The 27331-nt window shown below is 46.6% G+C and overlaps 1 protein-coding gene across 1 annotated transcript in view; it reads right to left on the bottom strand.

Moving 5' to 3' along the window:
• The window catches only part of LOC115087457 (tubulin alpha-1C chain-like), a 29015-nt gene extending 11715 nt beyond the window's left edge, over positions 1-17300 (bottom strand). The window contains exon 1 of the mRNA XM_029594669.1: positions 17178-17300. Within this exon, the coding sequence (XP_029450529.1) occupies positions 17178-17180 (3 nt within the window). The 5' untranslated portion in view covers positions 17181-17300. The remainder of the gene's footprint in view (positions 1-17177) is intronic.
• Between the last annotated feature and the right edge of the window lie 10031 nt (positions 17301-27331).

Genomic DNA, 27331 nt, shown 5'->3' with positions numbered 1-27331 from the left:
CCTCTCATGAGGAGACTATCAGGGCAGCCTATTATTGAGAGCCTACAGAACTCTTCCTCTAAATGCAGCATCCACAGAAGGTCACTTGTTTAGTCTACGTTTGGACAACGTATGCCAAGAACTCCATACTGATACCTTGCAAATGTCAACCGCTGAAGCCTGTGCTCTCTCAGCAAATAGGTTCTGGCTTTGTCGACCAAGTTTTTATTGAATTGTGGAACACCTGTTTGTAGGCCTCAGACAGACAGCTTCTTATCTCTCCATCTTGCTATAGTTGTTTTGGAAGCAGGTTAATCTCCTTTTGCAAAACCATAAAAAATCTCCAACTTTTCTGTAGTCTTTTGTTCCGGCCAAATAAATACTCTTTTTTATACCTGAACTGAAAACCTCTCTTGCTTTAGTTTTTGGACAGTGCAGCTAGTGAAATATTAGCCCTTTGGTATAAAAGTTGAAACTGTTCTTAGGACAACTTTTATCTTAAAGAATTGAATAAAGGTTAAAGGGCAGATAGGGCTTGCATTTTATGTACTCTTTTCACTGAGCAAAGTACAAACAGAAAATAATATAATGGTTTGAAAATATAAAAAAACAGAGTCTCATGGCTGAAAGGGATATTTTGTGAGAGTGTTCATTGAGAGACCATTTATCCACTGGAGTTTTTCTTTTTGTAAACTAACAGCTGCATGCACCTATACGGGTAGATTTTAAATGCCCGGCGCGCGAAACTCCTGGGGTTTACACGTGTGGCCGGGCCTTGTGCGCACCAGGCAAATTTTCAAAGAGGCCCGGCCATGCGCATAAATCCCAGAACGCACACAACTGCTGGGCCTCTTCAAAGCGGTGGGCCAGGGCGAGATAGTGCCATGGATCGCTGTCTTGAAGATTCACGCGCCAGCCAGCTGCCGGCTCGCGCCACTTACTTCAGCCTGGGGACCTGAAGTAAGTTCCGCAACAAACATAAAAAAATAAAATAAAAAAAATAGATAGGGTTTAGGAGATGGAGAGGAGAGAAGAGGGGAAGGGGAAGGAAGGTTAGGCAGAGGGTTAGGGAAGTTTCCTCCCGGTCCGCTCCTTAACACACCTGCTGCTGCTATCTGGACAACGATGGCACTTGCATTTGCTCAGAAACGTCCTTCCTCCTCCCCCGCGGTGTCCCAGTGCAGTGGTAGGAGAGCTTCTATCCCCAAAACTCCTCCCGATCCCTTAACTCGAACATGCGCTGCTGCTATGAGGACGACGAACTTGCAGTCGCTCAGGGGTGTCCTCCCTCCTCCCCCGTGGGGTCCCAGTGGCGCGCTTTGATCCACATGCTTCTAAGTGCGCCAATCCGTCCCTGGCTTGGGAGGTTGGAGGACGTGCCTGTGCAACTGCAAATGCTGTTATTGTCCTCATAGCAGCGGGTGAATTAAGGGATCAGGAGGAGGAGGGTGTGAAAGATTCACTCATGCATCTTAAATTACGGTACCGGCATTATGTGGATTGACCCGTGGATAAGACAACCACGATTTTAAGGACCGGTTTGGGGGCTCCTTAATTGGAGCTGACTGGGAGGGAACTGGGGAAGGCTGAATGCATCGCCATGCAGAAATTGAGAAAGTCCCTCCCCTTGCGCACACTGCCCGCACATAGGTGCGCGGATTATAAAATCCAACGTGCAAGTGTGCATGGCCCTTAGATTTTATAACATGTGCGTGCCAGCACATGCATGTTATAAAATCAGCACATCTATGTGCATGCCAGGAAGCGCACACACATTATAAAATCTATCCCATAATGTGATGGGTCTGAGTCATAGTTCACATCCTTCAAACAAATTCTAACATTATCTTGATGGATGCTTTAGAAGGCTGTATGGACTCTCTTCTTCATCACTTTGCAATTATTTTTTCAAATTTTATAACCTTTACATGACAACAAAAGACCATTTATTAATTGCTCTGAGTATCCTTTTCTTCACAGTATTTCCTTCTCATTTCCATCATTCTTACCTCAGCAGCCGAACCAGCTGCTTGTCTCCTTGGCGTGGTGGGATGCCGCCGGCACTTCCCCAGATAGGAGACCACTGGGAGCCATGCAGCAGGATGCCACCGGCTTCTGCCCCCACTGCTTCCTTAGGCGCGCACGTGCATGCCAGATGTCAGGTTATTTAAAAGGACCATGGTGGGAAAGTCCCTGCGGCCCCTACTGATGACATCACCATCATTGCCCTATATAAGGGCAGCTCTCCCAATGCACCCTGCCTTGGCAACAGGTCCAGTTATGTTGTAGTGTGTATTGCTTCCAGCCTTTGTCTGCCCAGCCTGTTTTAGCCTTCATCTGACCAGCCTACTCCTGTCTTCATCTGACCAGCCTGTCTCCACCCTATCCGCCCCTCTCCCTCGGACGGATACTTGGATTTGAATCTTGCTTGGGCTCTCGACCTGTCTCGACCCTTGCTTGGAACCTTGACTCACCTGAATGCTGCCTACCCTTGACCACAGCTTGCTCTTGGACTACATCCTTAGTCGTCAGCAGAGACCTTCACCTAAGTCCTGCCAGCCCCGGCACTTAAAGGCTCAACCTGAGGGGAATGTGGGTTGGTAAAGGTGAAGCTACTGACTGGTCTACTTCACCTAGGTCGGCCTGCTGGCAGTGAGGACCTGCAGGGCTGAGGCCATGGGCTCAGTGGATTTTACCTCACCCCAAGCCATCCCAAGTATAGCTTGCAGGCTGCAGGATCAACAGGATGTCTTGGAACGCCTTGCTGCAGCTATGGATCACCTCACTACCCACTGGACGCTCTGACTTCACCCGCCACACCACCTCCATCATACCAGTGCCATCACCTCCTCCAGCACCCAGTCAGCCTGTTCCTCAGCTGCCCACACCACCCCGGTATGCAGGGGATCCCAAGCGGTGTTGTGGATTTCTCAGCCAGTACAGAATTGCAATTGCATCTACAGGCTCCTCTGTTATCCAATGACCAAGCCAAGAAAACCTATATCCTCTCTCTGCTAGATGGAGCAGTGCTGGCCTGGACCTCCTCCCTCTGGGAATAAGGGGACCCTCTCCTACTTGACCTCAATGGAACAATTCTGCTCCATCTTGAAGTACCAGGTCAAACAGCCTCAATGGGCTTCGATCTACTCCATCTTCACCAGGGCTCCCGAACCTTAGAAGAGTTTGCCACGGAGTTCAGAACCCTGGCTTCCAAACTAAATTATCGGGAGAACTGCCTGGTCACCATCTTCCTGAAAAGCCTCTTGGGGAAGATTAAGGATAAGCTCACTGCCCAGGCCCTACCTTGCTGGAGGCCCTCATTGCACTAAACGGCATGATAGATGACACTTGCAGGAAAAGGCCTGAGAGACATGTCTAGCACACAGAAGAGTCACCTTGGCACCTTGCTTCCAACAACCACTCTTGCCTGCTACTGCACATCCTTGGCCTTTCCTCCTCCAGAGGAACCGATGCAATTGGGCTGCTGTTGCCTAGTCCCAGAACAGAGGCTCCATCGCAGGCAACAGAGCCTCAGTCTCTACTGTGTGGCTCTGGGCCATCTCATGGCTCACTGTCCTGAGAGGTTAGAAACTTAAACACCTAGGGTCATTTGGGGAGATGATCCTAGGTCTCACTGTCCCTGCTCCCCAACTCCTCTTGCTGGTTACACTGGAATTGGGCCTGATGTGTTTCTGCACCCAAGCATTTGTGGACTCTGGCTCTGGGAGGAACTTCATTCTACAGGACCTGGTCTGTCAGCCTTAAATACCCATTATCTAAATGTCTCCACCGCTTATAATATGCTTGGTCTTTGGGGATCTTCTCCCAGGACAGGTTACCCAGAACACCATTCCACTAACATTATGCACCGGTCTCTTGCACACAGAGAAAAATCACATTCATGTAATTCCCAGAGTCATTAAGCCCATTATATTAGGCCTGCCGAAGCTCCAACATCAACCTCACTTTGATTGGTCCACGTTGGAGCTCACCCACTAGAGGCGTGGGTGTACAGACTCCTGCTTGGGATGATCTCGCTCGTTGACTGTGGCTTCCGCATTTCTGGGACTTCCAGCTCAATATGGAAGAATAAAGAGGTCTTCTCTAAGAAGAGCGCCAAGACGCTGCAGCCTCATTGCCCTTATGACTGTAGCATTGAGCTTATTCCCGGAGATACGACCCCAGGGGGCCAGGTCTACACTCTATCTCTGCCCAAGACACTTGCCATGTCAGCCTATATTCAAGAAAACCTGGCCTGGGGATTTATCTGGCTGTCCTCTTTGCTGGTGGGAGCTGGTTTCCTTTTTGTCACAATGAAAGATGGATAACTCAAGATTGGGTATAGATTACCACAGTCTAAATGCTATTACCAAAAAGGACAGGTACCCCCGTTCTGGTTCAGACCATGCAAACTGGCATTTTGCCCAGGGGCTCTGTTATGGTTCTTGCTAGGAAGTTAGCAATCTGTTACGCTCTCCTTCTCCAGAGGGGAGGAGTTAGCAATCTGTTCTGCTTTCCTCTTGAAGGAGGAGGAGTTAGTAGCCTGTCATGATCTGCTCCTCCAGAAGGGAGGAGTGAGCTATCTGTAGTGCGTACCCCGTCAGGAGGGCGGAGTTAGTATTCTGTTAGCGAACTGCTGTTAGATGCTCCTGTAAGGAAAGGAGGTAGCAACTCCCCAGAGAAGAGGAGTTGGCAATCTGTTCAATGATACTCTTCTGAGGAGAGGAGCTAACAATAGGTATATTGTACTTCGCTACTGAGATAGCAATCTATTATGCCTCTGCTAAGGAGTAGCAATCTGTTACATATAGGCTGTTGGCAAGTCCCATAGAAAGAGGAGTTAGCTATATATATATATATAATACTTCCATGAGCGGTGTTAGTAGTCTGTAATTGTTGGCTCCCACAGAGTGATAGTTGTGTAAGAAATGACCACTTGGAGGAAATGGTGATTCCCTGGGCAAATGGCAGATGACAGCGTGCCCAGGAGGAGATCCTGAGAGGAACCACTGGCTAGGCTGGAATATGAAATAAACACAAATAGTTCTTTATTAACTGGAAGCTGGACCACCAGTGGTGGCAGTAGTGAGTCAATGTGTCCAGCAGGGCTGAAGTCCTTCTAATACTGGAATATATCTCTGGGTAGCTGAGCTGTAGAGAGAGACTAGAAGTAGTGAGTAGACATGGTATACTGGATACAAGATGGTACACTCACAATAGTAGATGTCTGCAATGGTCTCTATGCCACAGAGAGTCTTCAGTATATTCAGGAACAGGAGACGTAGGCGAGCACTGGTTCCTATAAACAGTCCGTAATAAGAACTCACAATAGCTTTATATGAAATGGCTTCTAGAGTAGAAGAGAGTCTGTAAAGGATTCTAGGAACATAGGCCCTCGTGGAGCGAGTACCGGTTCCTCTCTGTAATCTTGCCAATATAACTCATGATCTCTGTACCTGCGATAACGTCTAGGATGGAAGGAAGTCTTCAGAGCTATAGGAATGTAGGCCCTCGTGGAGCGAGTACCGATTCCTATTACAATAGAACTCACTGTGCTCACGTCCGCGATCGCTTCCAGGAAACAAGGATTCTTCTGAGTGTTCTGGCAATCTGAAATCAAGAAGAGAGAGCGGAGCCCCCGTGGAGCGGGTACTCCTGGTAAATTTGAAAAGGCCAAGCAGTGGAGAAGGATTCCCCTCGATGACTCGGATCGTTGTTGCAAGTATCGTGGACTGTTGAAGCAAGTCCTGTTGGAGTTCCTTGCTAACTCGTTAGAGGTTAGCAAACAAAGACCTTTTAAAGTGAAAATGGATGACGTCACTACGGGGGGACGTCCCCGAGGTTTGCGCCCTTGCTGGTACAAGTCTGGAGCAGGCGCACGCCCTTACCTCATCAGGAACATGGCGGATCTGTAGCGTCGAGCCAGCCTGGGGACACCTGGACCAAGAAGCAGGGAGAAGCCGCGGCTGCAACTGTCCATCAGAGCCGAAGGGAGTTGCTTCCAAGGTAGAGAGGGTGGAGCGAGGGGCGAGAAGAGGCACAAATACAACAGGCTCTGACCTGGGGGGCTAATCATACTGAGGTCTACACTGGGGGCTACCTGAGGGGCTTATCGCCTGTGTGCACACAGGACTACCTCGGAGGCTTACCCAATATAAACACACAATTACTGGGATTATATATATATTAAGCTTACGTGTTTCCAAAGGATCAGCCTGTGCTATCATGTCCAGAAGCTCACTCTCCCTCTCTCTAGCTGTTATTTCTCCTTATACACTAAATGCTTGGGAAAAGCAGCAATATTCCTTCCCTCTGAGTTCTTATCAATTTCAGGCGCAGCTGTGTGGCTTTCACTCTCTCTCAGGCTTTACTATAAAGTTAATTGCTTGCTTTCTCATCATAGACCTACTGGAATAACTAAAATAAACAGTAAATATGAGTTCATTCAGAGGTTGGCCTGTGGCCTTCAAACTAGTCTGTGTTTGGGTGAGAACTCTGAATCCACATGTCCCAACCTCCACACATCCTCAGCCAAAGTAACAAAAAACTCCAACACTCCCTGCTGTTAATAAATGAACTCTTTGCCTACAGGGCACCAAGACATTTACAAAACTGGACCTCTGGGGCACGTACAATCTTGCCCACTTCAAGGCTTGGGATGAATGGAAGACCACCTTTAACACACGTGAGGGGTACTACAAGTATTTAGTAATGCTTTGGGCTTTTCTACACCCCTGCAGTCTTCCAAAAGATGGCCACAGGCGTAAAAGTCTAGTGTTTGCCAAACTCTCTCACTCATCTTGAATTGGGGGCTGACTTCCTTCAGGCATCGGCAGTTTTCTTGGCTTGTGTGGTGGTCTTTTCAATTAATTACATAGGTCATGTAATTCTTGGGCCAAAAGTTGAGCTGCAAGTGAAGAGACTGTCACGTGTAGTGGCTGATTTCCATAAAGATGCTGGAAAGGGTGGTCCGCGACTCAGTCCCGTGGGTGGGCTGAGTAGGGCGCCCTGATGGACAGTGCCATGTTTCCTTCCAGCCCTCCTCTTCAACGTCTTGCTTCAGCCTGTCTTAGATGTCTGCTTCAGCCCCCGTCTGACATCTTCTTTGTAAGGACTCTGTCTGCCCTCGCCTCTGTCCGGCCTGCTGCCCATTGCCCATTGCCGTTCCCTGCGGCAGGTCCGAAAGGGCCAGGAACAGTCGGAGGACCATTCATCAGTCAACCTCCCAGTAGTTGGCTACCATGGTCCCAAGTGAAGCAAGATGTTAAGCCCTATGTCAACTCATGTCCCACCTGCACAGAGCAAAAAGCTTGCATGGCCAATCCGAGGGGCTGTTACAGCCATTGCCAGCCACCAGGTAACTCTGGAACCACTTATCCATGGACCTTATCGTGGACCACCATCAATCTAACCGCGCCACTGTGATTTGGGTGATAAATCGATCGTTTCTCCAAGATGGCACACTTCATCCCATTGCCCGGCCTTCCTTCTGTAGCAGAGTTGGCACATCTCTTGGCTCTCTGCATCTTCCACCTACACAATTTACCAAAGTACATCCTATTGGATAGAGGAGTTCAATTCACTGCCTGATACTGGCACTCTCTCTGCAAGAAATTTTGCATCACACTTAACTACACGACATCATACCACCTGCAGGACAACAGGCAAGTGGAGTGTACTAACCGAACTCTTAAAACATTCCTTTGCTCCTATGTCAATGAATGCCAGGATGACTGATCCACCCTCCTGCCCTGGGCCAGATTCTTCCACAACAATCATGTTAACATAGCTACCGGTTCTTCCCCTTTCCAGCATCTTTATGGAAATCAGCCACTACACGTGACAGTCTCTTCACTTGCAGCTCAACTTTTGGCCCAAGAATTACATGACCTATGTAATTAATTGAAAAGACCACCACACAAGCCAAGAAAACTGCCGATGCCTGAAGGAAGTCAGCCCCCAATTCAAGATGAGTGAGAAAGTTTGGCAAACACTAGACTTTTACGCCTGTGGCTTCTCTCACTACGTTTGGCACTGCTCTTCACTGGACCGCTTCCAGTGCTACAGCAAGTATGCCCTGTCACTTACCAGTTGAAGCTACTGCCTACTTTAAAAATTCACGTGTTTCATATTTCTCTACTCAAGCCATTAGTACTTTTCTGGCCCTCCAGAGCACTGCCTGAACCCCAGGAGATTATTTCAGAAGACACGGTATATGAAGTCCAAGAAGTCCTGGACTCCCACTGGAAAAGCAAGAAAATTGAAAACCTGATTTTCTGGAAAAACTACAGTCCAGAGGAAAATTTGTGGGAACCACTGTCCAACATATTAGATCCCAGTCTTCTAAAAGAATGCCATCAGCAATACCCCATAAAACCCAAAGCTTTGGGGGGGGGGGGGGGGGGGAAAGAGTGGCGTGTTGTGATTCCGTCTCCCATGCCCAGTGTCACTGACCTCCTGGTGTGACCTTGTGCTGCCATTCTCCATAGCAGAAATGTCACTATCACAGCTTTGTCTGTTGACGCGGCTGGAGTGCTGCTTCAAATCAACGCTGCCTCTACCATCTAAGCAGCGGATGAGCACCACCGAGGCTGCTGTGATCTTTGCGGACTATGGGCTGCCAACATCCATCCCTGCTCCTGCATGCCAGTTTCTCCTTAGGCATGCACATGGGCCTTAGCCCCCGATTTAAAGGGCCCACAGCGGGAAATACTGTGGAACCTCCCAATGATGCCTTCTCCAGCCAGCCCTATAAAAGGGCTCTTCAGTCAGTTCTTCATTGCCTTCACAATGATTTCCTAGCACCTTCAAGGTCTTCCATGTTTCTTGTTCCATGTTCTTGGTCTCGTCATCTTGTTCCTAAATCCAAATCTTCATCTTGTTCCTAGTATCCAAGACTTTGCCTTGTTCTGGACTCCATATCTTCATTCCTGGTTTCATCATGTTCCTGGTTCCTGAGTCTCATGAGTCCTGTTCCTGGTCTGCGCCTTGTCTTCATTGCTGGTTCAAGTCTTCTGAAGTCCTTCCTTGGTTTTAAAGTCTGAGTTCCAAGTTGCTGAGTCCAGTTGTTGCGTCCAGTCTCAGACGGCTTCGACCTTTGTGCCTCACCTTTCTCTCTGCTCTCCCCGCTAGCCATGGAAAGATGGCTACCACCGTGTCTGCATGCCGCTCTCTCTGGTGTCCCCAGAACAGCAATTGGCAAAGCCTCACTCCATGTTTCTCCTAAGGGCCTTCTAGGGTGCGCGCATGCACACCACCCACATCTTTATCCAAGTCATGGCGGGAACCTCATGGGCGTCCCCCTTGAGTGATGTCATGCCATCCGGGTATTTAGCCTGCCCTTGTTTGCTAGCTCATCGAGTTAGCAAGGATCGTGAATGGATGGAAAGCCTCCGGTCTGAGCTACTCTGCTGCTTCCTTGCTGCCGCTGGAAGCTCTCTCTGCCCTTCGGGGTATTTCTCTAACCTGGGTACCTGCTCTTCGGGGGCCCTTTACTTTCTTTCAGGTGCCTATCTGGGATCAGGTACTTGCTCCTCGAGGGCCTGCTCTCCCGGGCTCGGTGCCTGTGTTCAACTACTTCTGCCCTCTGGGATCTCCACCTATACAGCTACCAACTTAGTGAGTAATCTAACTTTCTCAATCTGTCTCATCTACACCTCTGCTGCGCTGGGAACCTGCATCCGGGTATCCCTATACTATCTCTGTGAGACGGGTCCCGTGACTGCTACCTCTGGATCACCTCACTACTGTCACCTCTGGTGGTATACATCAGCTGTATAATAAAAGATGAATCTCTGTGTTTGTGCGTCCTGAGTCTAGCCTAGTACTGTGGTTTCCCACGGGTCTCCTCCCCATGGGGGTGGTCATTTCCACAGTACCCAAGAATCCACTCAAACACCTCAAAACCATAACACCAGTCACCAGTCTTCGGAGTCTTGTTCCAGCTTCTGCCTTGTTCCTGAGTCCAATGCCTGCACTGCTAATGTCATGGTCCGCAAAGAGCCCTCTGGTTGTGTAGGGCGCAGCAGTGCCGGACCTCCTCAGAGCCTTCATCTTGTCAAAGTCTTCAGAGCATTTGTCTGTTCTGAATCTTCATCGGTCCTCATGCACGATCCACTTCCAAACAACAGTCCAAAAGGGCTTCAAGTGGCCGGAGGGCTACCCCAGAGACCAGCATTGTGTTACTGGGTCTCAGGTCCTGGTACATGTTGGACTTTCAAGAGTATTCCTGTCTCAGACAGCCCATGCCTGGATGCATTCGCCCACCAGCAGTGTGGATGATGGCTAACCCCTGGGTTGCGCAGTTCGTGTTGTGGCACAGGGGCTCATGCTCTTGTGCATCCATCCATGGTTGCAACATGGAGGGCTTAAGAAGGTGGGGTACTGTGCCACTCTTACCTTCACAGCCAGGCTGGCCACTCACCTCGGCACGGCAGGACATTGCCGATATGTCCACCAGCAGGAGGTCAATAGGTGTCATGAGGCAGAAAGCTGCCAGCTTCTGCCCCCACTGCTTCCCTTAGGCACGCATGTGCCCAATGTCGGGTCATTTAAAAGGATGGTGGTAGGAAATTCCCCATGGCCCCCTACTGATGACATTACTGTCAATGCCCTATATAAGAGCAGCTCCACTGATGCACCCTGCCTCAGCAACAGGTCCACCTACATTGTTTTATGTGTTGCTTCAAGCTTTTGCCTGCCCATCCTGTTCCAGCCTTTGTCTGACCAGCCTGTCTCCACCCTATCCATCCCTTTTTCTCTCTCTTGGATGAATACCTGGCCTTGAACCTTGCCTGGACTCTCGACTCACTTGAACGCTTCCTGCCTTGACCCTTGCCTGGACTCTCAATTCGCCTGAATACTTCCTGCCCCTGACCACAGCCTCCCCTTAGACCACATCCTTAGTCATTAGCAGAGACCTTCACCTAAATCCTGCTGGTCCTGGCACCCAAACGTTCAACCCTGCAGGTAGAGCCAATCTCACCCCAGCCCAAGGGTCCGCAGACACAACATTGACTAGTTGTCCTGTTAATGGCTCCAGCAACAACAAATCATGATCTTCATGGCCAGTTTGGGGCTACCAGAATGAATTCTCCTGCATGTTTCCTGATGATTCCCAACTCTTTGAGCATCAGATCTCACAATGGAAACACATGCAACTTAATCTCCCATATTTGCTATAGTATCTATTGAAATTGCCTCTCCATTTACTTTATGTATCTGCTCACTTTTTAACATTTTATTTGTGTCAATCTATATCTACCTTTTCAGAAAATATGCTGAAGGTAGAGGAACTGGCCTTATAAGATTGTGTCAGTCTGTCCTCTCTAGATGTTTTGCCTGTCTGTCCCCTCCTCCCCCCACCCACAAGCTTTGTACTGCTCATCCAATTTCATTCAAATTTGTGCCATAGAAAACAGAACATCCAGTAATCCCCAGCTCACACTTTTCATATGATTTCCAACCCTTGCAATACTTGTCTTTAATTTCTCATAGGATAACAGACCAACACAGTTCAGCTCAGTTAAATATCAGAGAGGTCAGGGCATACCATCATGTCAAGCATTTTTAAAGCTCCCCTTCCATTAGTTAGGACCAATGGTTACCAGTTGAACTATGTCCAATGCAGACACCATTAACCCAAGAAGATGTAGGCATTGACCTGCTTCCACCAGTTTCTTCACTTCTTGCATCAGAAATACCAGTTTTTCAGGACTGCAACACAATTTCTTCTCTGGTTCAGAACCTGGTTCCCAGATGCTATCTATACTGACCCAAGGTATTTAACTCTTCTCCAAGTTCATCATCCAGTCATCTCTATCACTATGTCAGTGGACTGTTCTGTCTCTAAACAGGAGGCACTTGGGTTGATCAGGTTATCTAAGTAAAGATGAAAAACATTCCCTCTTTTCATATGTTTGCCACCAGAGTGATTAGAATTTTGGAAAATACTTTTGGGGCCAATGCCAATCTAAAGAGAAGTGCTCTGCTTTGGTTGTTAGTTTTGTACTACAAATCAAGGGAACATTTGAAGGCTTGTAGTTCTAGGGTCCTGCACATAGGCCTCCTGCAAATCTAGAGTGCAAAGGAAATCTTTCCAACAAATGCCCTGAAAATCTCTATTCTGGAATGCTTGTTTCATCTTTATAGACGTGGCATAGTAGCATAATAAATGATGGCAAATAAAGATTCAAATGGTCCATCCAGTCTGCCCAGCAGCCGATCTGTGCAGGTTACCCTTATGCAGGAATGGTGCAGCTAAAGTTACCACCGGTTACGCCGTTTCTTCATTTCCATCCGCTAGCCACTATTTATCCCAGACCCTTTTGAACTCCACAACCATTCTTGTCTTCACCACTTCTTCCGGGAGGGCCAACATTCTGTGAAGAAACACTTCCCGATGTTGTTCCAAATCTACCCCCTTGCAGTTTCATAGCAGAGGTTTGATATTGAAAGAGGTTTGATAGACCCTGTTTCTTCTCTAGAATGAAAAAGAATTTTGAGGAAACCCACTTGAATCTAATGAGCCTAGATACTGCCACTTTTCTGTTTTGTTTTTCTTTTTGTTTTCTGGAACTCTTAATATGAAGATATTTCTTGGAACTACAAACAGCCTTATGAGATAGCGAGGGAACATAACCTTCAGTAAGCAAGTTTCTGTTGCAGGCTAGACCAAATGATCTCTGAACAACAGGAGCCTTCCCCACAGTGCTCCACAGGCCATGTATGGCTTTTAGTGCTGTTCTTTGTATATTTAGTCTGAATCTTTGGTTAAAGTTTTGTCTAGATAGCCAGAAACTGCAGAAAGAAAACACAAATCTTCCTCCCAAAATCCCTCTAGGGACCTCTAGGACAAAGCTGTTAGGCTTTGGTTTGTCCAGGAGGAACAAAGGGTTTTTATTCCTTTGATGAATCCATCCAATTTGGAACCAAACAGAAATATCCCATCACAGGGCAAGTTTATAAAATGGGCTTTTGAAGCAAAATCTATAGCCCACTGTTTTAGCCATAAATGACCTTTGGCAACACCATAACCTGTAGTTCTGATACAAAAAAAGGATTCAAATGTTGCTTCTCTTATAAACTTGGGCTTCAAGCAGGCAGAAAGCAGATTTTTGTTCTTCTAAGGTTATCAAGCCACCCTTAAATCACCCTGGCAACATATACTGACAGCTTATCATGTAGGCAAGTCTCAATACTTTGTTTAATACAATCTCCACCCTGTGGTTCAATACTGACTATAGCCCAGCAGAGCCAACCTCTGAGATTATGAGCATACCAGCTCTTTACTTTTGCTTTCACTAGCCTGAGGAATCACCAGCATCTTACCAGGCTTCCCCCAATCTGTTTTCAACATTTCTTGCAGAGCTGGTTACATTTGTTTAAGGAACTGAAAGGGAAATCCATCTCTTTTTTCTTTCTGTAGCTTCCAGATTGAGCACCATAGTCATCTGCTTAATTAGGGAACCCATCCCAAAGTGCCTCTGTATCTTCTTCCTATTAGTGTCAGATTAAGAGCTCACATGCTCTCAATTGGAACACTGTCTTTGGAGGAGGGAAATATTGATCCCTCAGAGGACAAGCCTACTGTCCCGGCCCTCTTGCCTGAGTGGGTTTTAGTTCTGCCTGTGCACGGGTCCACTTTATCAGACTTTGGAGCCTCCTCTTTAAGGCACTGTTTCAGTCAAGTCAATAACTGCATGCTCAACCCTTATGGTTTTATTGGTGCAGAGGTAATGGGGTTCTTGGTTATCTCCATGCCGGGCTGATCAGCATCACATCCAATCTCCACTGGTCCCTGCTCACTCAAACAGTAAGACCTGGCTCTTACTGCTTGCAGTCGATTCATCTGGGATTGGGGTCTTGGTGCCACCTCACTCCTCTGTTCACCTGTCAGGTTTGAGTTCCAATGATCCAACTTATCACCCAGGTAAGAAATACAATTCTACACCTGATGCTCTCGGGAGGACTGTCTTATTTGCAATCCAGCTTGCTTCACATCCACAGAGCACACCTGACTTTTCAGAGCACAACAAACCAAAATTGGCAAGACAATGAGGCTGATGGGAAGATGAAGTGAAATAGCACATTTAATTTTAATTTTTTTTTAATTAAGTGTTTATATACCATCATTAAGTTATTTACCATCATAACGGTTTACAATAGGGTACATATATCAAGGAAAATATAGATCATACATTACATAGAGGGTGCCATTATTATTCGGTAACAAAAACACATTTAAGTATAATATGGTTTATGACGTGGAATTTACATTAATGAAATTCTCATGGGAGATTTATATGTTTTATTGCTATTCAACCTGTCGGTTTGACTACAATTATCAGAGGGATAAAATAATTTCCAGGTAGAATCTGGAGATTGTGAGCTGGGTGCTCTATGTCCACTTATCCTTATTTATTTGCTTGCGTCGTTCTCTTTATTGAAGGCTTGTTTGAAGAGCTAGGTTTTAAGGTGTGTTTTGAACAGTTTATGATTTTTCTGAAGTCTTAGATCAAGGGGCATGTGCCACAAGCTAACTTCATGGAGTGCCCCCTAGTCTTTTTATTATCCGAAAGAGTAAATAACCGATTCACATCTACCCGTTCTAGACCTCAAATGATTTTAAACACATGGAGCTTTAAAAGGAGATCTTGAAGAGGTGAACAATATCCTTGATGGTCTTGGCCTGCTAGCTGAAAGAATATCCCTGTCAGTCCAGACTGGCTATGAACATAATAAAAATGCTCATGACAAAATCCTAGCGGTAGAAACATGGCACAGTAAAAGCTTTTAATCACAAATAAAGAGGGGTAGGGACTTTGGTGTCATGGCCGGAGAGAGACTTTGGTGTCCCTGCACCTCTTTATTTCGATATTGTGTTTAAAATTTGGGAGGTGTTGCTCTTTGATGTGAAATATTAAGAGCTTTTAGTCTACATCCTGGTAATAATCACACAGGTTAAGTCTATTCAAACTACTCCAGTTAACAGCGTTCTGCCATTTCAGTCAATGCTTGGGGCTATGTACAATTCTCCATTTAGTCCCTAGCTGGGATGTATGCTATAGGATTAAATAACTGACGGCGCCTCCTCTCTTCATGATGGCTGCCATTTTGGCCTATCATAAGAACATGCCATACTGGGTCAGACCAAGGGTCCATCAAGCCCAGCATCCTGTTTCCAACAGTGGCCAATCCAGGCCATAAGAACCTGGCAAGTACCCAATAACTAAGTCTATTCCATGTTACAGTTGCTAGTAATAGTTATTATCTAAGTCAACTTAATTAATAGCAGGTAATGGACTTCTCCTCCAAGAACTTATCCAATCCTTTTTTAAACACAGCTATACTAACTGCACTAACCACATCTTCTGGCAACAAATTAAAGAGTTTAATTGTGCGTTGAGTGAAAAAGAACTTTCTCCGATTAGTTTTAAATGTGCCCCATGCTAACTTCATCCTTAAAACAGAAAATTCATTTCCAGTTCAAACCTTGATTAACCCAGTAAATGCCAGTTAGTTATCTGACATAGCTGACAAAAAAATGTTAGATAAGAGGCAGGGAAAAATAATTGGTCTTGCTAGATCTAATGGAATTTCACAATGACATGGAATTTAGATCTTGTAGAAAACAAGTGTTACAATAGAAGCAAGGTCCTAGAAGAGTAAAGTGGAAATTTCTACAGCTTTGTGGCAAAATAATCTATATAAAGCCAACAGATCAGGGGTACCCAAATTCCCATTTAAATGAAAATTAACCAAACTACAAGGTTACTGGACAAATTCAGCAAGCAAAACACATTGAACTGCTTCTGTCAACAGCCAAGATTGTTTGTCTTTCTGAAATGTATGGCTCTACATGATATCTCGGGATTTATTTTAAACGACAAAAGAAAATACAGAGAGGGAAGCAGCTAAACTCCTATATGCCATATTCAATGGAGAACAGAGTTTACCAAATATTTTAAGCTTGTGATATCTGATTGTGCCTAGGATTCACTTCTAAGAATTGCAATGTCAAGCATCCCTAATTTTCTTGGGGCTATTCTTTCACAGCAGAAAATTCTGTGACAGCATGAGCTCAGGTGCTCTACTTTTACATCGTATTTACTGTATAGGCTTGTTAGCTGAGAAACTTTCCAAAACAATTCTACTGGCAAGATCACGGAGGGGTAGCAGAAGATGTCTATGTTATCTCTACAAAAATGATGTATCTATTCTCTGCCATGTAAGAAATTAATTGCTGAAACCTACTCTGCCTGCATCTAGACTGGAGTGCATTTTCACATAACTAGGTAGTTGCCACACCCCCCCATAATAAAGGTGGGCATGGGTATAGTCAAGGGCCTGTTCTAATTTTGTCCTTATAATGAATTAGCAGCTAATAAAACACAAATAGGCAAGGAAGGAAAAGAGGTCTGAAGCTGCTAATATCACATGTTCTCTCATGAGTTGCCTCTCCTTTCTTTCAATGCCTTCATCTTGATTTTGGCACTACTTCTAGATACACGTCCATGGGACTCATGGGTGATCTTAAGACAGGGTGATCAGTACCCACACCAGGGGACTGAGCTACGAAAATTGATAACAAATAAGGCACTTGTATCTAGTGAAATATCTAACATTTACTTTTTATATTCATTCAAATATATTTCATTTTCAGGAGGAGTAGGACTTGAAAGTTCTTTTTCTAAGATTTTAGCTATATAATACATGACTTTGACAAAAATACTGATTTTCGTTTTATAGTAGGGAGAGTCTCACAATTCCGATCTGCCTCAAGCTCTCACAAGTATGCTTCTGATCTGTCCTATGCCTTGCCAGAACGCCCACTTGCTCAGGTCACTTAATAGCGCTAGTCTTACATTTCACGCTTTTGGGCAGAGCCCACCAAATCTACCAGATATGTCACTATACAAAATGGCAGGTTTATTTCAGCAATATCTGGATAGCATAAGTAAGGCTGATAATAAAGCGACTATGAGCAACAAAAGAGGGACACGTAGAAAACGGCACACAAAAGTGCAGTTGTTCTTCCCTAGTCCAGCCCCCACGTGCTCTAATCACGTGACAGTTCCCTTTAACAATGAACTCCCCTAGAGGAAGCTCCAAGGATCCCTGGGAAGGAGGCTCCGGGCCGGGATTTCCTCAACACAACTCCTTCCACGCCCAATGTCCATCCCACCCCCCATATTCACCATGATGCTGCAGCTGCCGATGCTCAGATGGCTTAGAGGGAGCCTCTCACCCTGCGTTCATTATGAGTCCCAGTGAGATGGTTGAGAAAGTGGCTGGCGGGAGATGCTATTTATATCACTTTACCTCGGCAACGTCACTAAGCAATACACGTGAGGCTATTGGCTCCACCCACCTGAATTAACCTCTGTCATTTCAGGTTGTGCCGATCGGCTCGGCTCTTTGCGTTCTGATTGGCCGGTTCGAACATTCCGCCGGAAGGGGGATTTGCTTTCCTTATGTGGAGGGCAAGTTCGGGAGGCGCTGCCGGAATGCGGACTGCGCGCCTCCTGCCGTTTAATGAATGGCGGGAGGCAGCGGAGCGCATTGGGTTTGGGTTTGGGTCTGGGACTGATCGCTGGAGAGCACAGGCTCCTCGGAGAAGCAAAGGTGGTTAGCAAGGTCTCACGAAGTCCCGAGTCACTAGAACGTTCTATTCAGAAATCCGCCCGTGATCGTACTTTTCAACTAGCTTTTCTCCTTCACCAACTCCAGTCTTGATTTTACTCAGGCCTAAGCATGATGAAATTTATACTTTGATGGCATTTCCCCTTTTAAGCCATGCGATTTGTAGTGACAATTAAAGGAGGCTGGCAAATCCCAGAATGCTAAAAGATGAAAGCTTAAAGAAAGAATCTCAACTGGGCAGACTGGGTATGGACATTGGTCTTTATCCGATACTCATTTACTATGTTAAAAAGCAGGTTGTGTCACCCATGGCTTGAATTAGTTGGGTGCTCTGGGCAGAACTAGTCCTAAGCACACTAAGCAATTGGTAAGGCTCTATATAGTTCAAGGGAGCCAGGTTTCACTCTAGGCGTTCTTTAATAAAGGGACATCTTATGGGCAGGTCGTGTCCATCCTTCTGTGCAGGGCCACATTTGTGATTACAATACCCATACACAAGACTGGGAGGGGGACGCATCCGCGTTTCCCCCTTAGAGATTGAAGAATGGGAGTAATCCCTCAGAGACTGGAGAGCATGGAAGAATCCTAGTTTTTTGAAACCTTCAAAATGTGGCACCCTAGGCCCGTGCCTATGTTGCCTATGAAGCCCCTGTCGCGGTTAGCTCTTTGGCAGGGGGACACACAGGGAGGGTCACTGACAAGGCACGAGCTCCTGACCTCCCGAGGTTTGGGAAGAGGCAATCTTTCAAGGCCCTTGGGGCTCTTCTATGCACCAATTGAGTTACCCCAAAATCACCACACTGACTCAAGTTCTGTTGCTCAAAAATAAGTCTTTACTGGCAATTAATGAGCAGGAACAATACACCAGCTGAAACCAATACAAAAAAAATAGATTTGGTCTCTTTCCATAACACTCCACAGAATTTCCATAAACAGTGAGCTTTTTGGAAAAGGTGCCTTTCCTCCCTGGGCTTCTCAGTACCTTGTTGGTAGAACAGGCTATCTTCTCTTTCTCTATTCCCTCTCTTCTCAATCACCAATACAGACAGCTCCTTTCTGAACTCTTTATCAGTCAGGTGTAACGCTAGGACCAGTCCTGAATGGAGCTGAGAGAGAGAGAGAGAGCATACTGTAAAAGGGGGACCATAACTCTATATATCTACCACTGTCAGCGGATTGTGGTAAATTGCAGGAGGACCTTGCAAGACTGGAAGATTGGGCATCCAAATGGCAGATGAAATTTAATGTGGACAAGGGCAAGGTGATGCATGAAGGGAAAAATAACCCATGCTATAGTTACACAATGTTGGGTTCCATATTAGGAGCTACCACCCAGGAAAAAGATCTAGGCATCATAATGGATAATACTTTAAAATCGTCGGTTCAGTGTGCTGCAGCAGTCAAAAAAGCAAACAGAATGTTAGGAATTATTAGGAAGGGAATGGTGAATAAAATGGTGGATGTCATAAAGCCTCTGTATAGCTCCATGGTGAGACCGCAGCTTGAATACTGTGGAGAATTCTGGTCACTGCATCTCCAAACAGATATAGTTGCGATGGAGAAGGTAAGAGAAGGGCAACCTAAATGATAAAGGGGATGGAACAGCTCCCCTATGAGGAAAGGCTGAAGAGGTTAGGGCTGTTCAGCTTGGACAAGAGACGGCTGAGGGGGGATATGATAGAGGTCTTTAAGATCATGAGAGGTCTTGAACAGATAAATGTGAATCAGTTATTTAATCTTTCAGATAATAGAAGGACTAGGGGGCACTCCATGAAGTTAGCAAGTAGCACATTTAAAACTAATCGGAGAAAGTTCTTTTTCACTCAACGCACAATTAAGCTCTGGAATTTGTTGCCAGAGGATGTGGTTAGTGCAGTTAGTATAGCTGGATTTAAAAAAGGTTTGGATAAGTTCATGGAGGAGAAGTCCATTAACTGCTATTAATCAAGTTGACTTAGGGCCGGATTTTAAGAGGTACACGCGGGCGTACATTTGTGCGCGCAATGCGGAGCACACACATCTCTACCCAATTTTATAACATGCGCGCGCAGCTATGCGCATGTAATAAAATCCGGGGTTGGCGCGCGCAAGGTGCACATTTGTGCACCTTGCGCGCGCCGAGCCCTAGGGGAGCCCCGATGGCTTTCCCCGTTCCCTCAGATGTTGCTCCGAAATTGGAGCGACCTCGGAGGGAACTTTCCTTCCACTCCTCCCCCCCACCTTCCCCTTCCTTCCCCTACCTAACCCACCCCCCAGCCCTACCTAACTCCACCCCCTCACCTTTGTTTAATAAGTTGCTCCTGCCTCTGGGCAGGCGTAGGTTGCGCGCACCAGCCAAGTGCCGGCGCATGATCCCCTGGCACAGCTGCTGTGCCGGAGGCCTCGGTCCCGCCCCTGCCCCGCCCCTTTCACAAAGCCCCGGGACATACGCGTGTCCCAGGGCTTGTGCGCGTCGCCGGACCTATGCAAAATAGGCGTGGCGTGCGCAGGAGGATTTACGCATGTAACCCTTTGAAAATCTGGCCCTTAGAGAATAGCCACTGCTATTACTGGCAACAGTAGCATGGGATCTACTTAGTTTTTGGGTACTTGCCAGGTTCTTATGGCCTGGATTAGCCTCTGTTGGAAACAGGATGCTGGGCTTGATGGACCCTTGGTCTGACCCAGTATGGGATGTTCTTATGTTCTTAGAGGGCAAAAATATCACACACACACACACACTGGCCCTGTCAGTTAACATATCATTTTCCAATAACCATGCAACAGTATAATAAAAGTCATAAACATACATTGAAACAGAAGCATTGGAATTCCACCAGCCCAGCTCCCAGCGTCTTCACTGCCATGAATATTCTTGAAGCAGCATTATGGAAAAGTTCCCATAGACTCATACGGTCTGAAAGTTCATGTCCAGAGGTTTTTAACATAGTAGAAAAAGAAAAGAAAAAAATGCTCACTGCTGAGTTAAATGAAGGCCGTCTCCTCAGTCTCTCTCTGGTCATAAACTGGCATTATTCTTTTCACTTTTCCCCTTCCTTACATTTTTCTTCTATTTTTTCCTTTCTTTGTCCTTTTACTCTTCTTCTTTCTCCATCATCACACATATAATTCAATGATATATTAATAGCACTGGATCCAGAACTACCTCACAGTACCAAAGAAGAAATTCATTCTAAGAAATTGGGTGTCTTGCTTTTTCTTCATCCCTGAAACATGTGCTTACTTATTCTGTAGCATAACAAGAAGTTACAGCTTGTATCATGAAAATTAAATTCAGCAACAATATATATGAACGTAAGTATCATCTTACTAGAAAAAAGGCAAAACAAAATTAAATGTTGCATAACTGAAGGCTGGAGCCCTCCTGAAACTCCCAGAATCCTCTGCAAAGCGTAACTGAGATTTTGCATTGCATCAAGGATATCCTAAGTGTAAAACCCCATGGGCTGAGCAGGGGAGGGAGAATTTAGTATAGTCCATGGGACAGATTGGATGGCATCTCTCCCTCATTTTTCCTCCAAAGGAAGTCACAAAAAGAGAACATCTCTTTTCTGTACTGTAGTGGCAATACAAGGGTTTCCCTATAAGCAGGGGAGGAAAGCAAGTGCCATATGATTGATTGGAAGTACTAATCAATGATAAATTCCTCTACACTCAGGCAGGCTAATCCACACTAGTGGGTTATGCACCTCTACCAGCAAATAGAGATGGAGCAAAAGCTGACGTAATGGACATATAGTCCCGCCCTGACATCAGCCCGCCAGTATTCTCTGTCTTCAGCAGATGGTGGACATGCATTTCCCTTCTGGGACTTGCTTGTGGTAAATATTAATGAAAGGAAAGGAGAAGACAGAAGAAATTTTGAACACTGCTTGACCTGAGATGATACTAGTGGGTCCCTTCCTCAGTTGAGCATTTTCAGTACCGCAGCCTGCCCCAGGCATGGATTAAAAAGATAAGCAGTTGGAGCCAGACGGAGGCTCGGCAGTGACGGCTTGTACCTTCTCTCTCACCCCCCCCCCCCCCCAATAGCCGGAAACCCATTCACGTTCTCAGTCATGAGGGCTGAGTTCAGATATGCCAAAAAAATAAATAAATAAATATAAGGGAATGAGGAGAAAGTTTAGGGAGATTTTTTCCCTTTCCTTCCCTCGACGCTGGGTGTTCAGCATTCCTTCCCCCCTTTTTCTCTCACACATTCCTTGGAGTTTAGTGTAGAGCAGGCGGTGCGGACTTGGTGGGTTGAGCAGCCCTTGGCTGGGCCCCGCTTGTAAGGCTCGTTTTTCTTCAGCCGCATGGAGGGGCCACCGCGGCATGTTTTCACGCGCAATGGCGTGTGCGCACACCCCGTGGCAGTGCACTGAAGGGAATGCACAGGTGCTCTTGTGATTGTGTGTGTAGGACTGCGGCCTATAAAGAGCGCAGGGGGGTTGTGGTTTGAGCGCATACTAAGCGCCCACTATTTGAGTACCCACTTTTTAAATTGCCCACTATCTGAGTGCCCACCATGTGAGCGCATACTATCTGAGCGTTTACTGAGCACACGCTATCGGAGCGTATACTGGGCGCACATTATAGGAACGCGTACCGAGTGCACACTATCAGAGCGCATACTGAGCGCAAATTATTGGAGCGCGTATTGAGCACACGTTATTGGAGCGCATACTGAGCACACATTGAATGCACTCTGTCTGGCTCCTCCTATCTGAGCACCTACATCTGGACGCATAATATTTGGGCACATGCTAGCTGAGCATTTACTAGCTGAATGCATACTGTTTGGGCATTTAATGTTTGAGTGCATCCTGTCTGAGCGCATACTGTTTGTTCTCCCAGAACATTTATGGTGTAGGGGACAGGTTTCAGCGTCTAACTCGGCTGGCCTAGAGGTTAAGACTCAAGCCTCAGCCTTGCAGCTGAGACCAGTTCAGGCCCCTTTGGGGGTCCCTTCTGGACAAGCTTGTTTGCAGGAGTATGCAAGTGTAGCTGTTTTAATGAAGTCATATAAAGACAGCTGGCACTGGGTGTATGGTGTAATTAAATTTATGCGGTTTGTCACATAAAGGCAATAGAACCATCGCCTTCTCTGTGTCTGTGTCAGTGCTGGTTGGACAAGATGCTTTGCCTACTATGGTTTCGTTGATGTTGGACCATTCCCTCAGACTGAGGGGAGTGGGGCGAAAGGAGATACAATGTATCCCCTCCCTCTTGATTTTTTCATGTCCTAGACATCTACAAGAGATGTGGGTCAGTCCAACAGCATTAGTCTTGGGCCTATGGGCTCCGAAATGGACCCATCCTCCTTTTTCTGGCTGGAATCCCAGGGTCTTCAGGTTTTTTCTGCAGGGCTGCCCAGTGGACACTCCAGGCTCCCACTTTTCTGCCACTGTGTGCAAGCGCCATGGTGAGATGGTTCCTGGGTATGTTCAGGAGGATATGCTTGACAATACATTGGAGAGCTCTGCTGGGGATTTGGGTTTCTCCTTCTGGACAAAGGGGAGATTCCTCCAAATTTGGAGCCTCATTACATTTTTCAGAAAGATGAGTTGCCAGGTCTGTTGTTTCAGACTCCAAAGACATTCGAAGTGGCTGGAGGTGACTCTGCTGGTGTGCAGAAGGACTCCTTACTGGTCACCCTACTCAAGGTGTCATGTTTTCTTTGTCTTCCTGGGTGTGGTTTAAGGGCTCATTGTCCTTAAATGGAGTGCCTCTGAATCTAAATTTATTGGAGGGTGCGCTTTAGCGGGATTGTGACCCTTGGTAAACAGTGAGGGTGCAGTTGTGATTCCCGAAGGTGGATACCAAGTGATCCACCATCCTGGTATATATAGGTACAGCTTTACATGGTGCTCAGGAAAGGTTTGAGACTGTCCTTAGGCAGATCTTGCAGCCATGGCAATGCATTTACAGATCACATCTTGTTACTCCCTGGTAGTCGGTATGGAACCTGAGAGAGTCCATATTCCTAGCCAATGTGAGCTGCGACTTAATGTGGACAGCCACTAGACAGGGAGCTTTCATAATTGCGACCTCATGCCAGTTGTGGCTACAATTTTAAGGTCCAGTCTTTTTGCGAAAGTAGACCCTTGGGCTGAGGGGGAGTTGGCGCAACCTGCAAGGAGGAGCCCTGCAGGTCCCCACCGTCAGCAGGTGGAGCTGGTTGAAGCAGAGGCCCAACTGGAGCTTCAACAATACCATCCCTCGTTCCCCTTAGGTTGAGCCCTCGGGTGCCAGGGCCGGCTGGACTTAGGCATGGGTATCTGTGGAGTTGAAGATCCCTTGCGTAGAAGATGTTGCGGATGAGCACAGTAAGGGAAAGCGAAGTTAGGTCAAGCAGCGTTCAGGGCAAGCGGCAGGCAATCAGAGTCAGGCTGTGGTCAGAGGTGGGTGAGTACACTCAGGGTCAAGGTCAGGCAGAGGGTTAGGCCAAGTGGAAGTCAATCAACAACAATAATCAGGTGGAGGTCAGAGGCAGGTGGAGGTCAAACAGCTTTGTCCAAGCTGGGGTCAATGCCAGAAGTCCAAACCAAAGAGATAAGGGACAATGGAGGATGAGAAGCCACGGGAACAAGGAAGAAAACTAGGTAATGATGAGGAGGACTGACCAGGAAGACAAGAACTCGGGATGAAGAGACAGATGATCAGGAACACAGCAGGAACCAGGAACAGATATTAGGAGTGAAGAACGCTAAGGCAAAGCACGACTCCAAAGAGGCTACCTATTGCCGAAGCATTGAAAGGGCATCCAAAAGGAGTTGTGATGTCATCAGGCGACATCTCTGCAAGATTCCCCGCCACTGGCCCTTTAAGAGAGCTCAATTGGGTGTACGGGGATGCGCCAATGGGAGGCCTGGGGAGTAGCGCTGGAGGAAGGCTGTCAGCATCGGAAGGGACAGCTGTGAAGCCAGCAGTGCCCAGCAGAGTGGAGTATCCTGGAGGAGATCCTCCCCCGACATCGGGAAACATCAGGGCCCGGCACTGGCAGCGCCTCTGCTGTAGGTGGCAGTACAGCGTGCAGGGAGCTGCAACTTCGCACCGGGATGCGGTGCATTCATACAGCCGGCTAGCAGGTGAGAGTGGTGGTCTGTGAGAATAGCCCGCAAACTGCCAAGCGTAACACAATCTCACAAGGTTACCCTTTTAGGGTATTCATCTAAGACACACGCTCCAGTACCAGAGCTCCTCCTTCTTCACAATGAAGGTCCAAAGACTCACCTACTGACTTAGAGGTGGGTCCAGACTACATGGACCGCTAGATCCTAGGCATAAGGGGTGACTATGCTCTGGAATTCCTCTAGATGCTTCTGTGCTCTCTCTGTGCAAGTCTCTACTGAATAGAATGGTGATAGAGATTACCCTATCCAGGCTGTTGTTCCCAGACCATTTAGAAGAAAACCATTTTTTTTTTTTTTGCGGGCCACTATTCCCCTTCTTCTATTGTTCTTAAGAAAATTTAGGGTTTGACTCCTTATGAAAAAAAAACCCCAAAAGCCTGCGTTAGAGGATTTCCTTACATCTGCGTTTCTGATGGAGGCATAACTACTCATTTGCCAGGAACATCAGCATTTCCTGAACTTTGCCAGTCTGGGATGTCATTATCATTTTCAGACATTATCCCTCGACCTGGTGATTGCGCGCATGAACTTTCTACAAAGTCATGGTGGTAGTATTGGTGCCTTTACACAAAGGACGCACATATCTAGATAATTTACAGTCATCGCAGACACGAGTATTTCGGTGTGCAGTCAGCTTGGCACTGGGCAGACTAATTCTGCTGGAGAGTTGCAGTCAGAATTTAATTGTTCAGTTGCTGGGGTCAACGGTTGCCATTTTGTCCTCTGTGAGTAGGCGCACTTGCATCCTCTTCATCGCACGTTGCTTTCCCGGTGGCATCCGCAGTCGCAGGAGTGTGTAGTGTGGCTTCTCTTGCCCCTGAGGATGAGAGTCCAGTTGAACTGGTGACTACAAGCGGATTATCTCAGGGAGAGATTTCCCTGGAGGCATTGAGCTGCTTGGTTCTCATATCTGATGCAAACTGAGTTATAGGACTCACTGTCAGGAGTTGGAGGCTTGTGCAGTCCATCTGGCATTTTGGTCTGCTCTGAGTGGCTGGAAGCTCTTTTGGGCACGGTATTGTCAGACAATGTGTAGACAGTGGTCTACATCAATCATATAGGCAGCAGCACAGAAGCCTTTTAACTCCTGTTAACACGTTGCAATTGTCCAATTTCGCAAAAGTACCATGATTCTTCCGTTAGCAGTCTGAAAATACAAAATTATGGTGCTTTTGTTCAGGTATTGCCATGGAACATAGATAGGCATCCTCTATCTCAAGATTGCTAGCCAGACTGAAGCTGGGTGCTCCAGATTGGCTCTGGAGGCCGTGTTTGCTGTTCTGCAGAGGCTGCTAATGGGCAGTTCTCTAAGCCTGTCAATTGCTTCAGGGACCCGTGCTAATCCAAGTTCTGGGTCGCTTTTGTTTCATAGTTTGGCCCTTGAGAGTTCAGTTGCTGAAGTGTGGTCTTCTTCTGCAGTGATTGCCACTTTGCTCCAGGCCACAAAGTGTTTTATCTTTCGGGCTTCTTTTAGAGTTGGAGATTTTCCAGGCCTGGTGCGAGGAGCGAGGTCCTCAACTTCTCAAAAAGAAATCCATTACTCTTGGAAGTTTTGCCGGAAGATTTGCTTACAGGCTTGGTCTTTACCACCCTGAGGGTTCAGAGAGCAACCAGTGGTGTAGCCAGAATTCATATTTTGGCAGGGCCTGAGGTTAACTTGGGTGAGTACTAGGCATACAAATGTGACCATGCTAGTTATACATTTATCCACAAACCAATCCCCCCATATACCCCCAAGCAGTCATTCAGTCTCTCTCTCCCGCTCTCAATGATCGCGCTTCCCATGATGCGAGAGGGACAGACTGATGGAGGAGGTGCATTGAGAGTGCACAAGACTGCTGGGGACAGGATGGGTAACAGGATGAGTCTCTCTATCAAGTCTGCCTCCACCCCCCTAATCCCCAGTAGTCTCTTTCTCTCAAGTCCAGAGCACCTCCCCTGTCCCCAGCAGAGTATCCCCGCATCTCTCTTGAACATGCCACCAAGTCCTCCCAGAATCAATGCTAGCTACATAAACTCAGAGTTTGTACCTATAGAGTCCCCACCAAAATGTTGGTAACAGAACCAATCATGATTTCCATTCCCCCACCCTTAAGAACAATCCTGTCAAAATGCATAATTGAATATCATACTTTTATATTGTAAACTTTAAATTAATACTCAAATTCTGGTGTCACTTTAGTAATCAGAACACAAACTTTCTCCGCTGCCAGGCACATTGAAGTAATACAAAACATAAGAAAATAAGATGTGCCATCCTGGGTTAGAACAAAGGTGCATTGAGCCCAGCGTCCTGTCTCCTAATCTAGGTCATTAGGAAGTATTCAGCAAATCCCAAAGAGTAGCTCCAGTTCTGTGTTGCTCACTCCCAAGGATAAGTGTTGGCTTTTCTACGTCTACCTGGCTAATGATTGTTTATGGAACAATTGTCAGACTTCTTTTAAACCCCTTCTATATACTAGATGCCTTGACCATATCCTCCAGCAACAAATTCCACAGCTTAATTGTACACTTAAGTGAAAAAAGAATTTCTCCAATTTGTTTTAAATCTGCTGCCCTACAAAAGACACACAGGATCTACAGAGCAAACCTGT

Source organism: Rhinatrema bivittatum, chromosome 3 (genome assembly GCF_901001135.1).
Source record: "Rhinatrema bivittatum chromosome 3, aRhiBiv1.1, whole genome shotgun sequence".
Classification (NCBI taxonomy): Eukaryota; Metazoa; Chordata; class Amphibia; order Gymnophiona; family Rhinatrematidae; genus Rhinatrema; species Rhinatrema bivittatum.
This window is presented reverse-complemented; position numbering and strand designations above follow the sequence as displayed.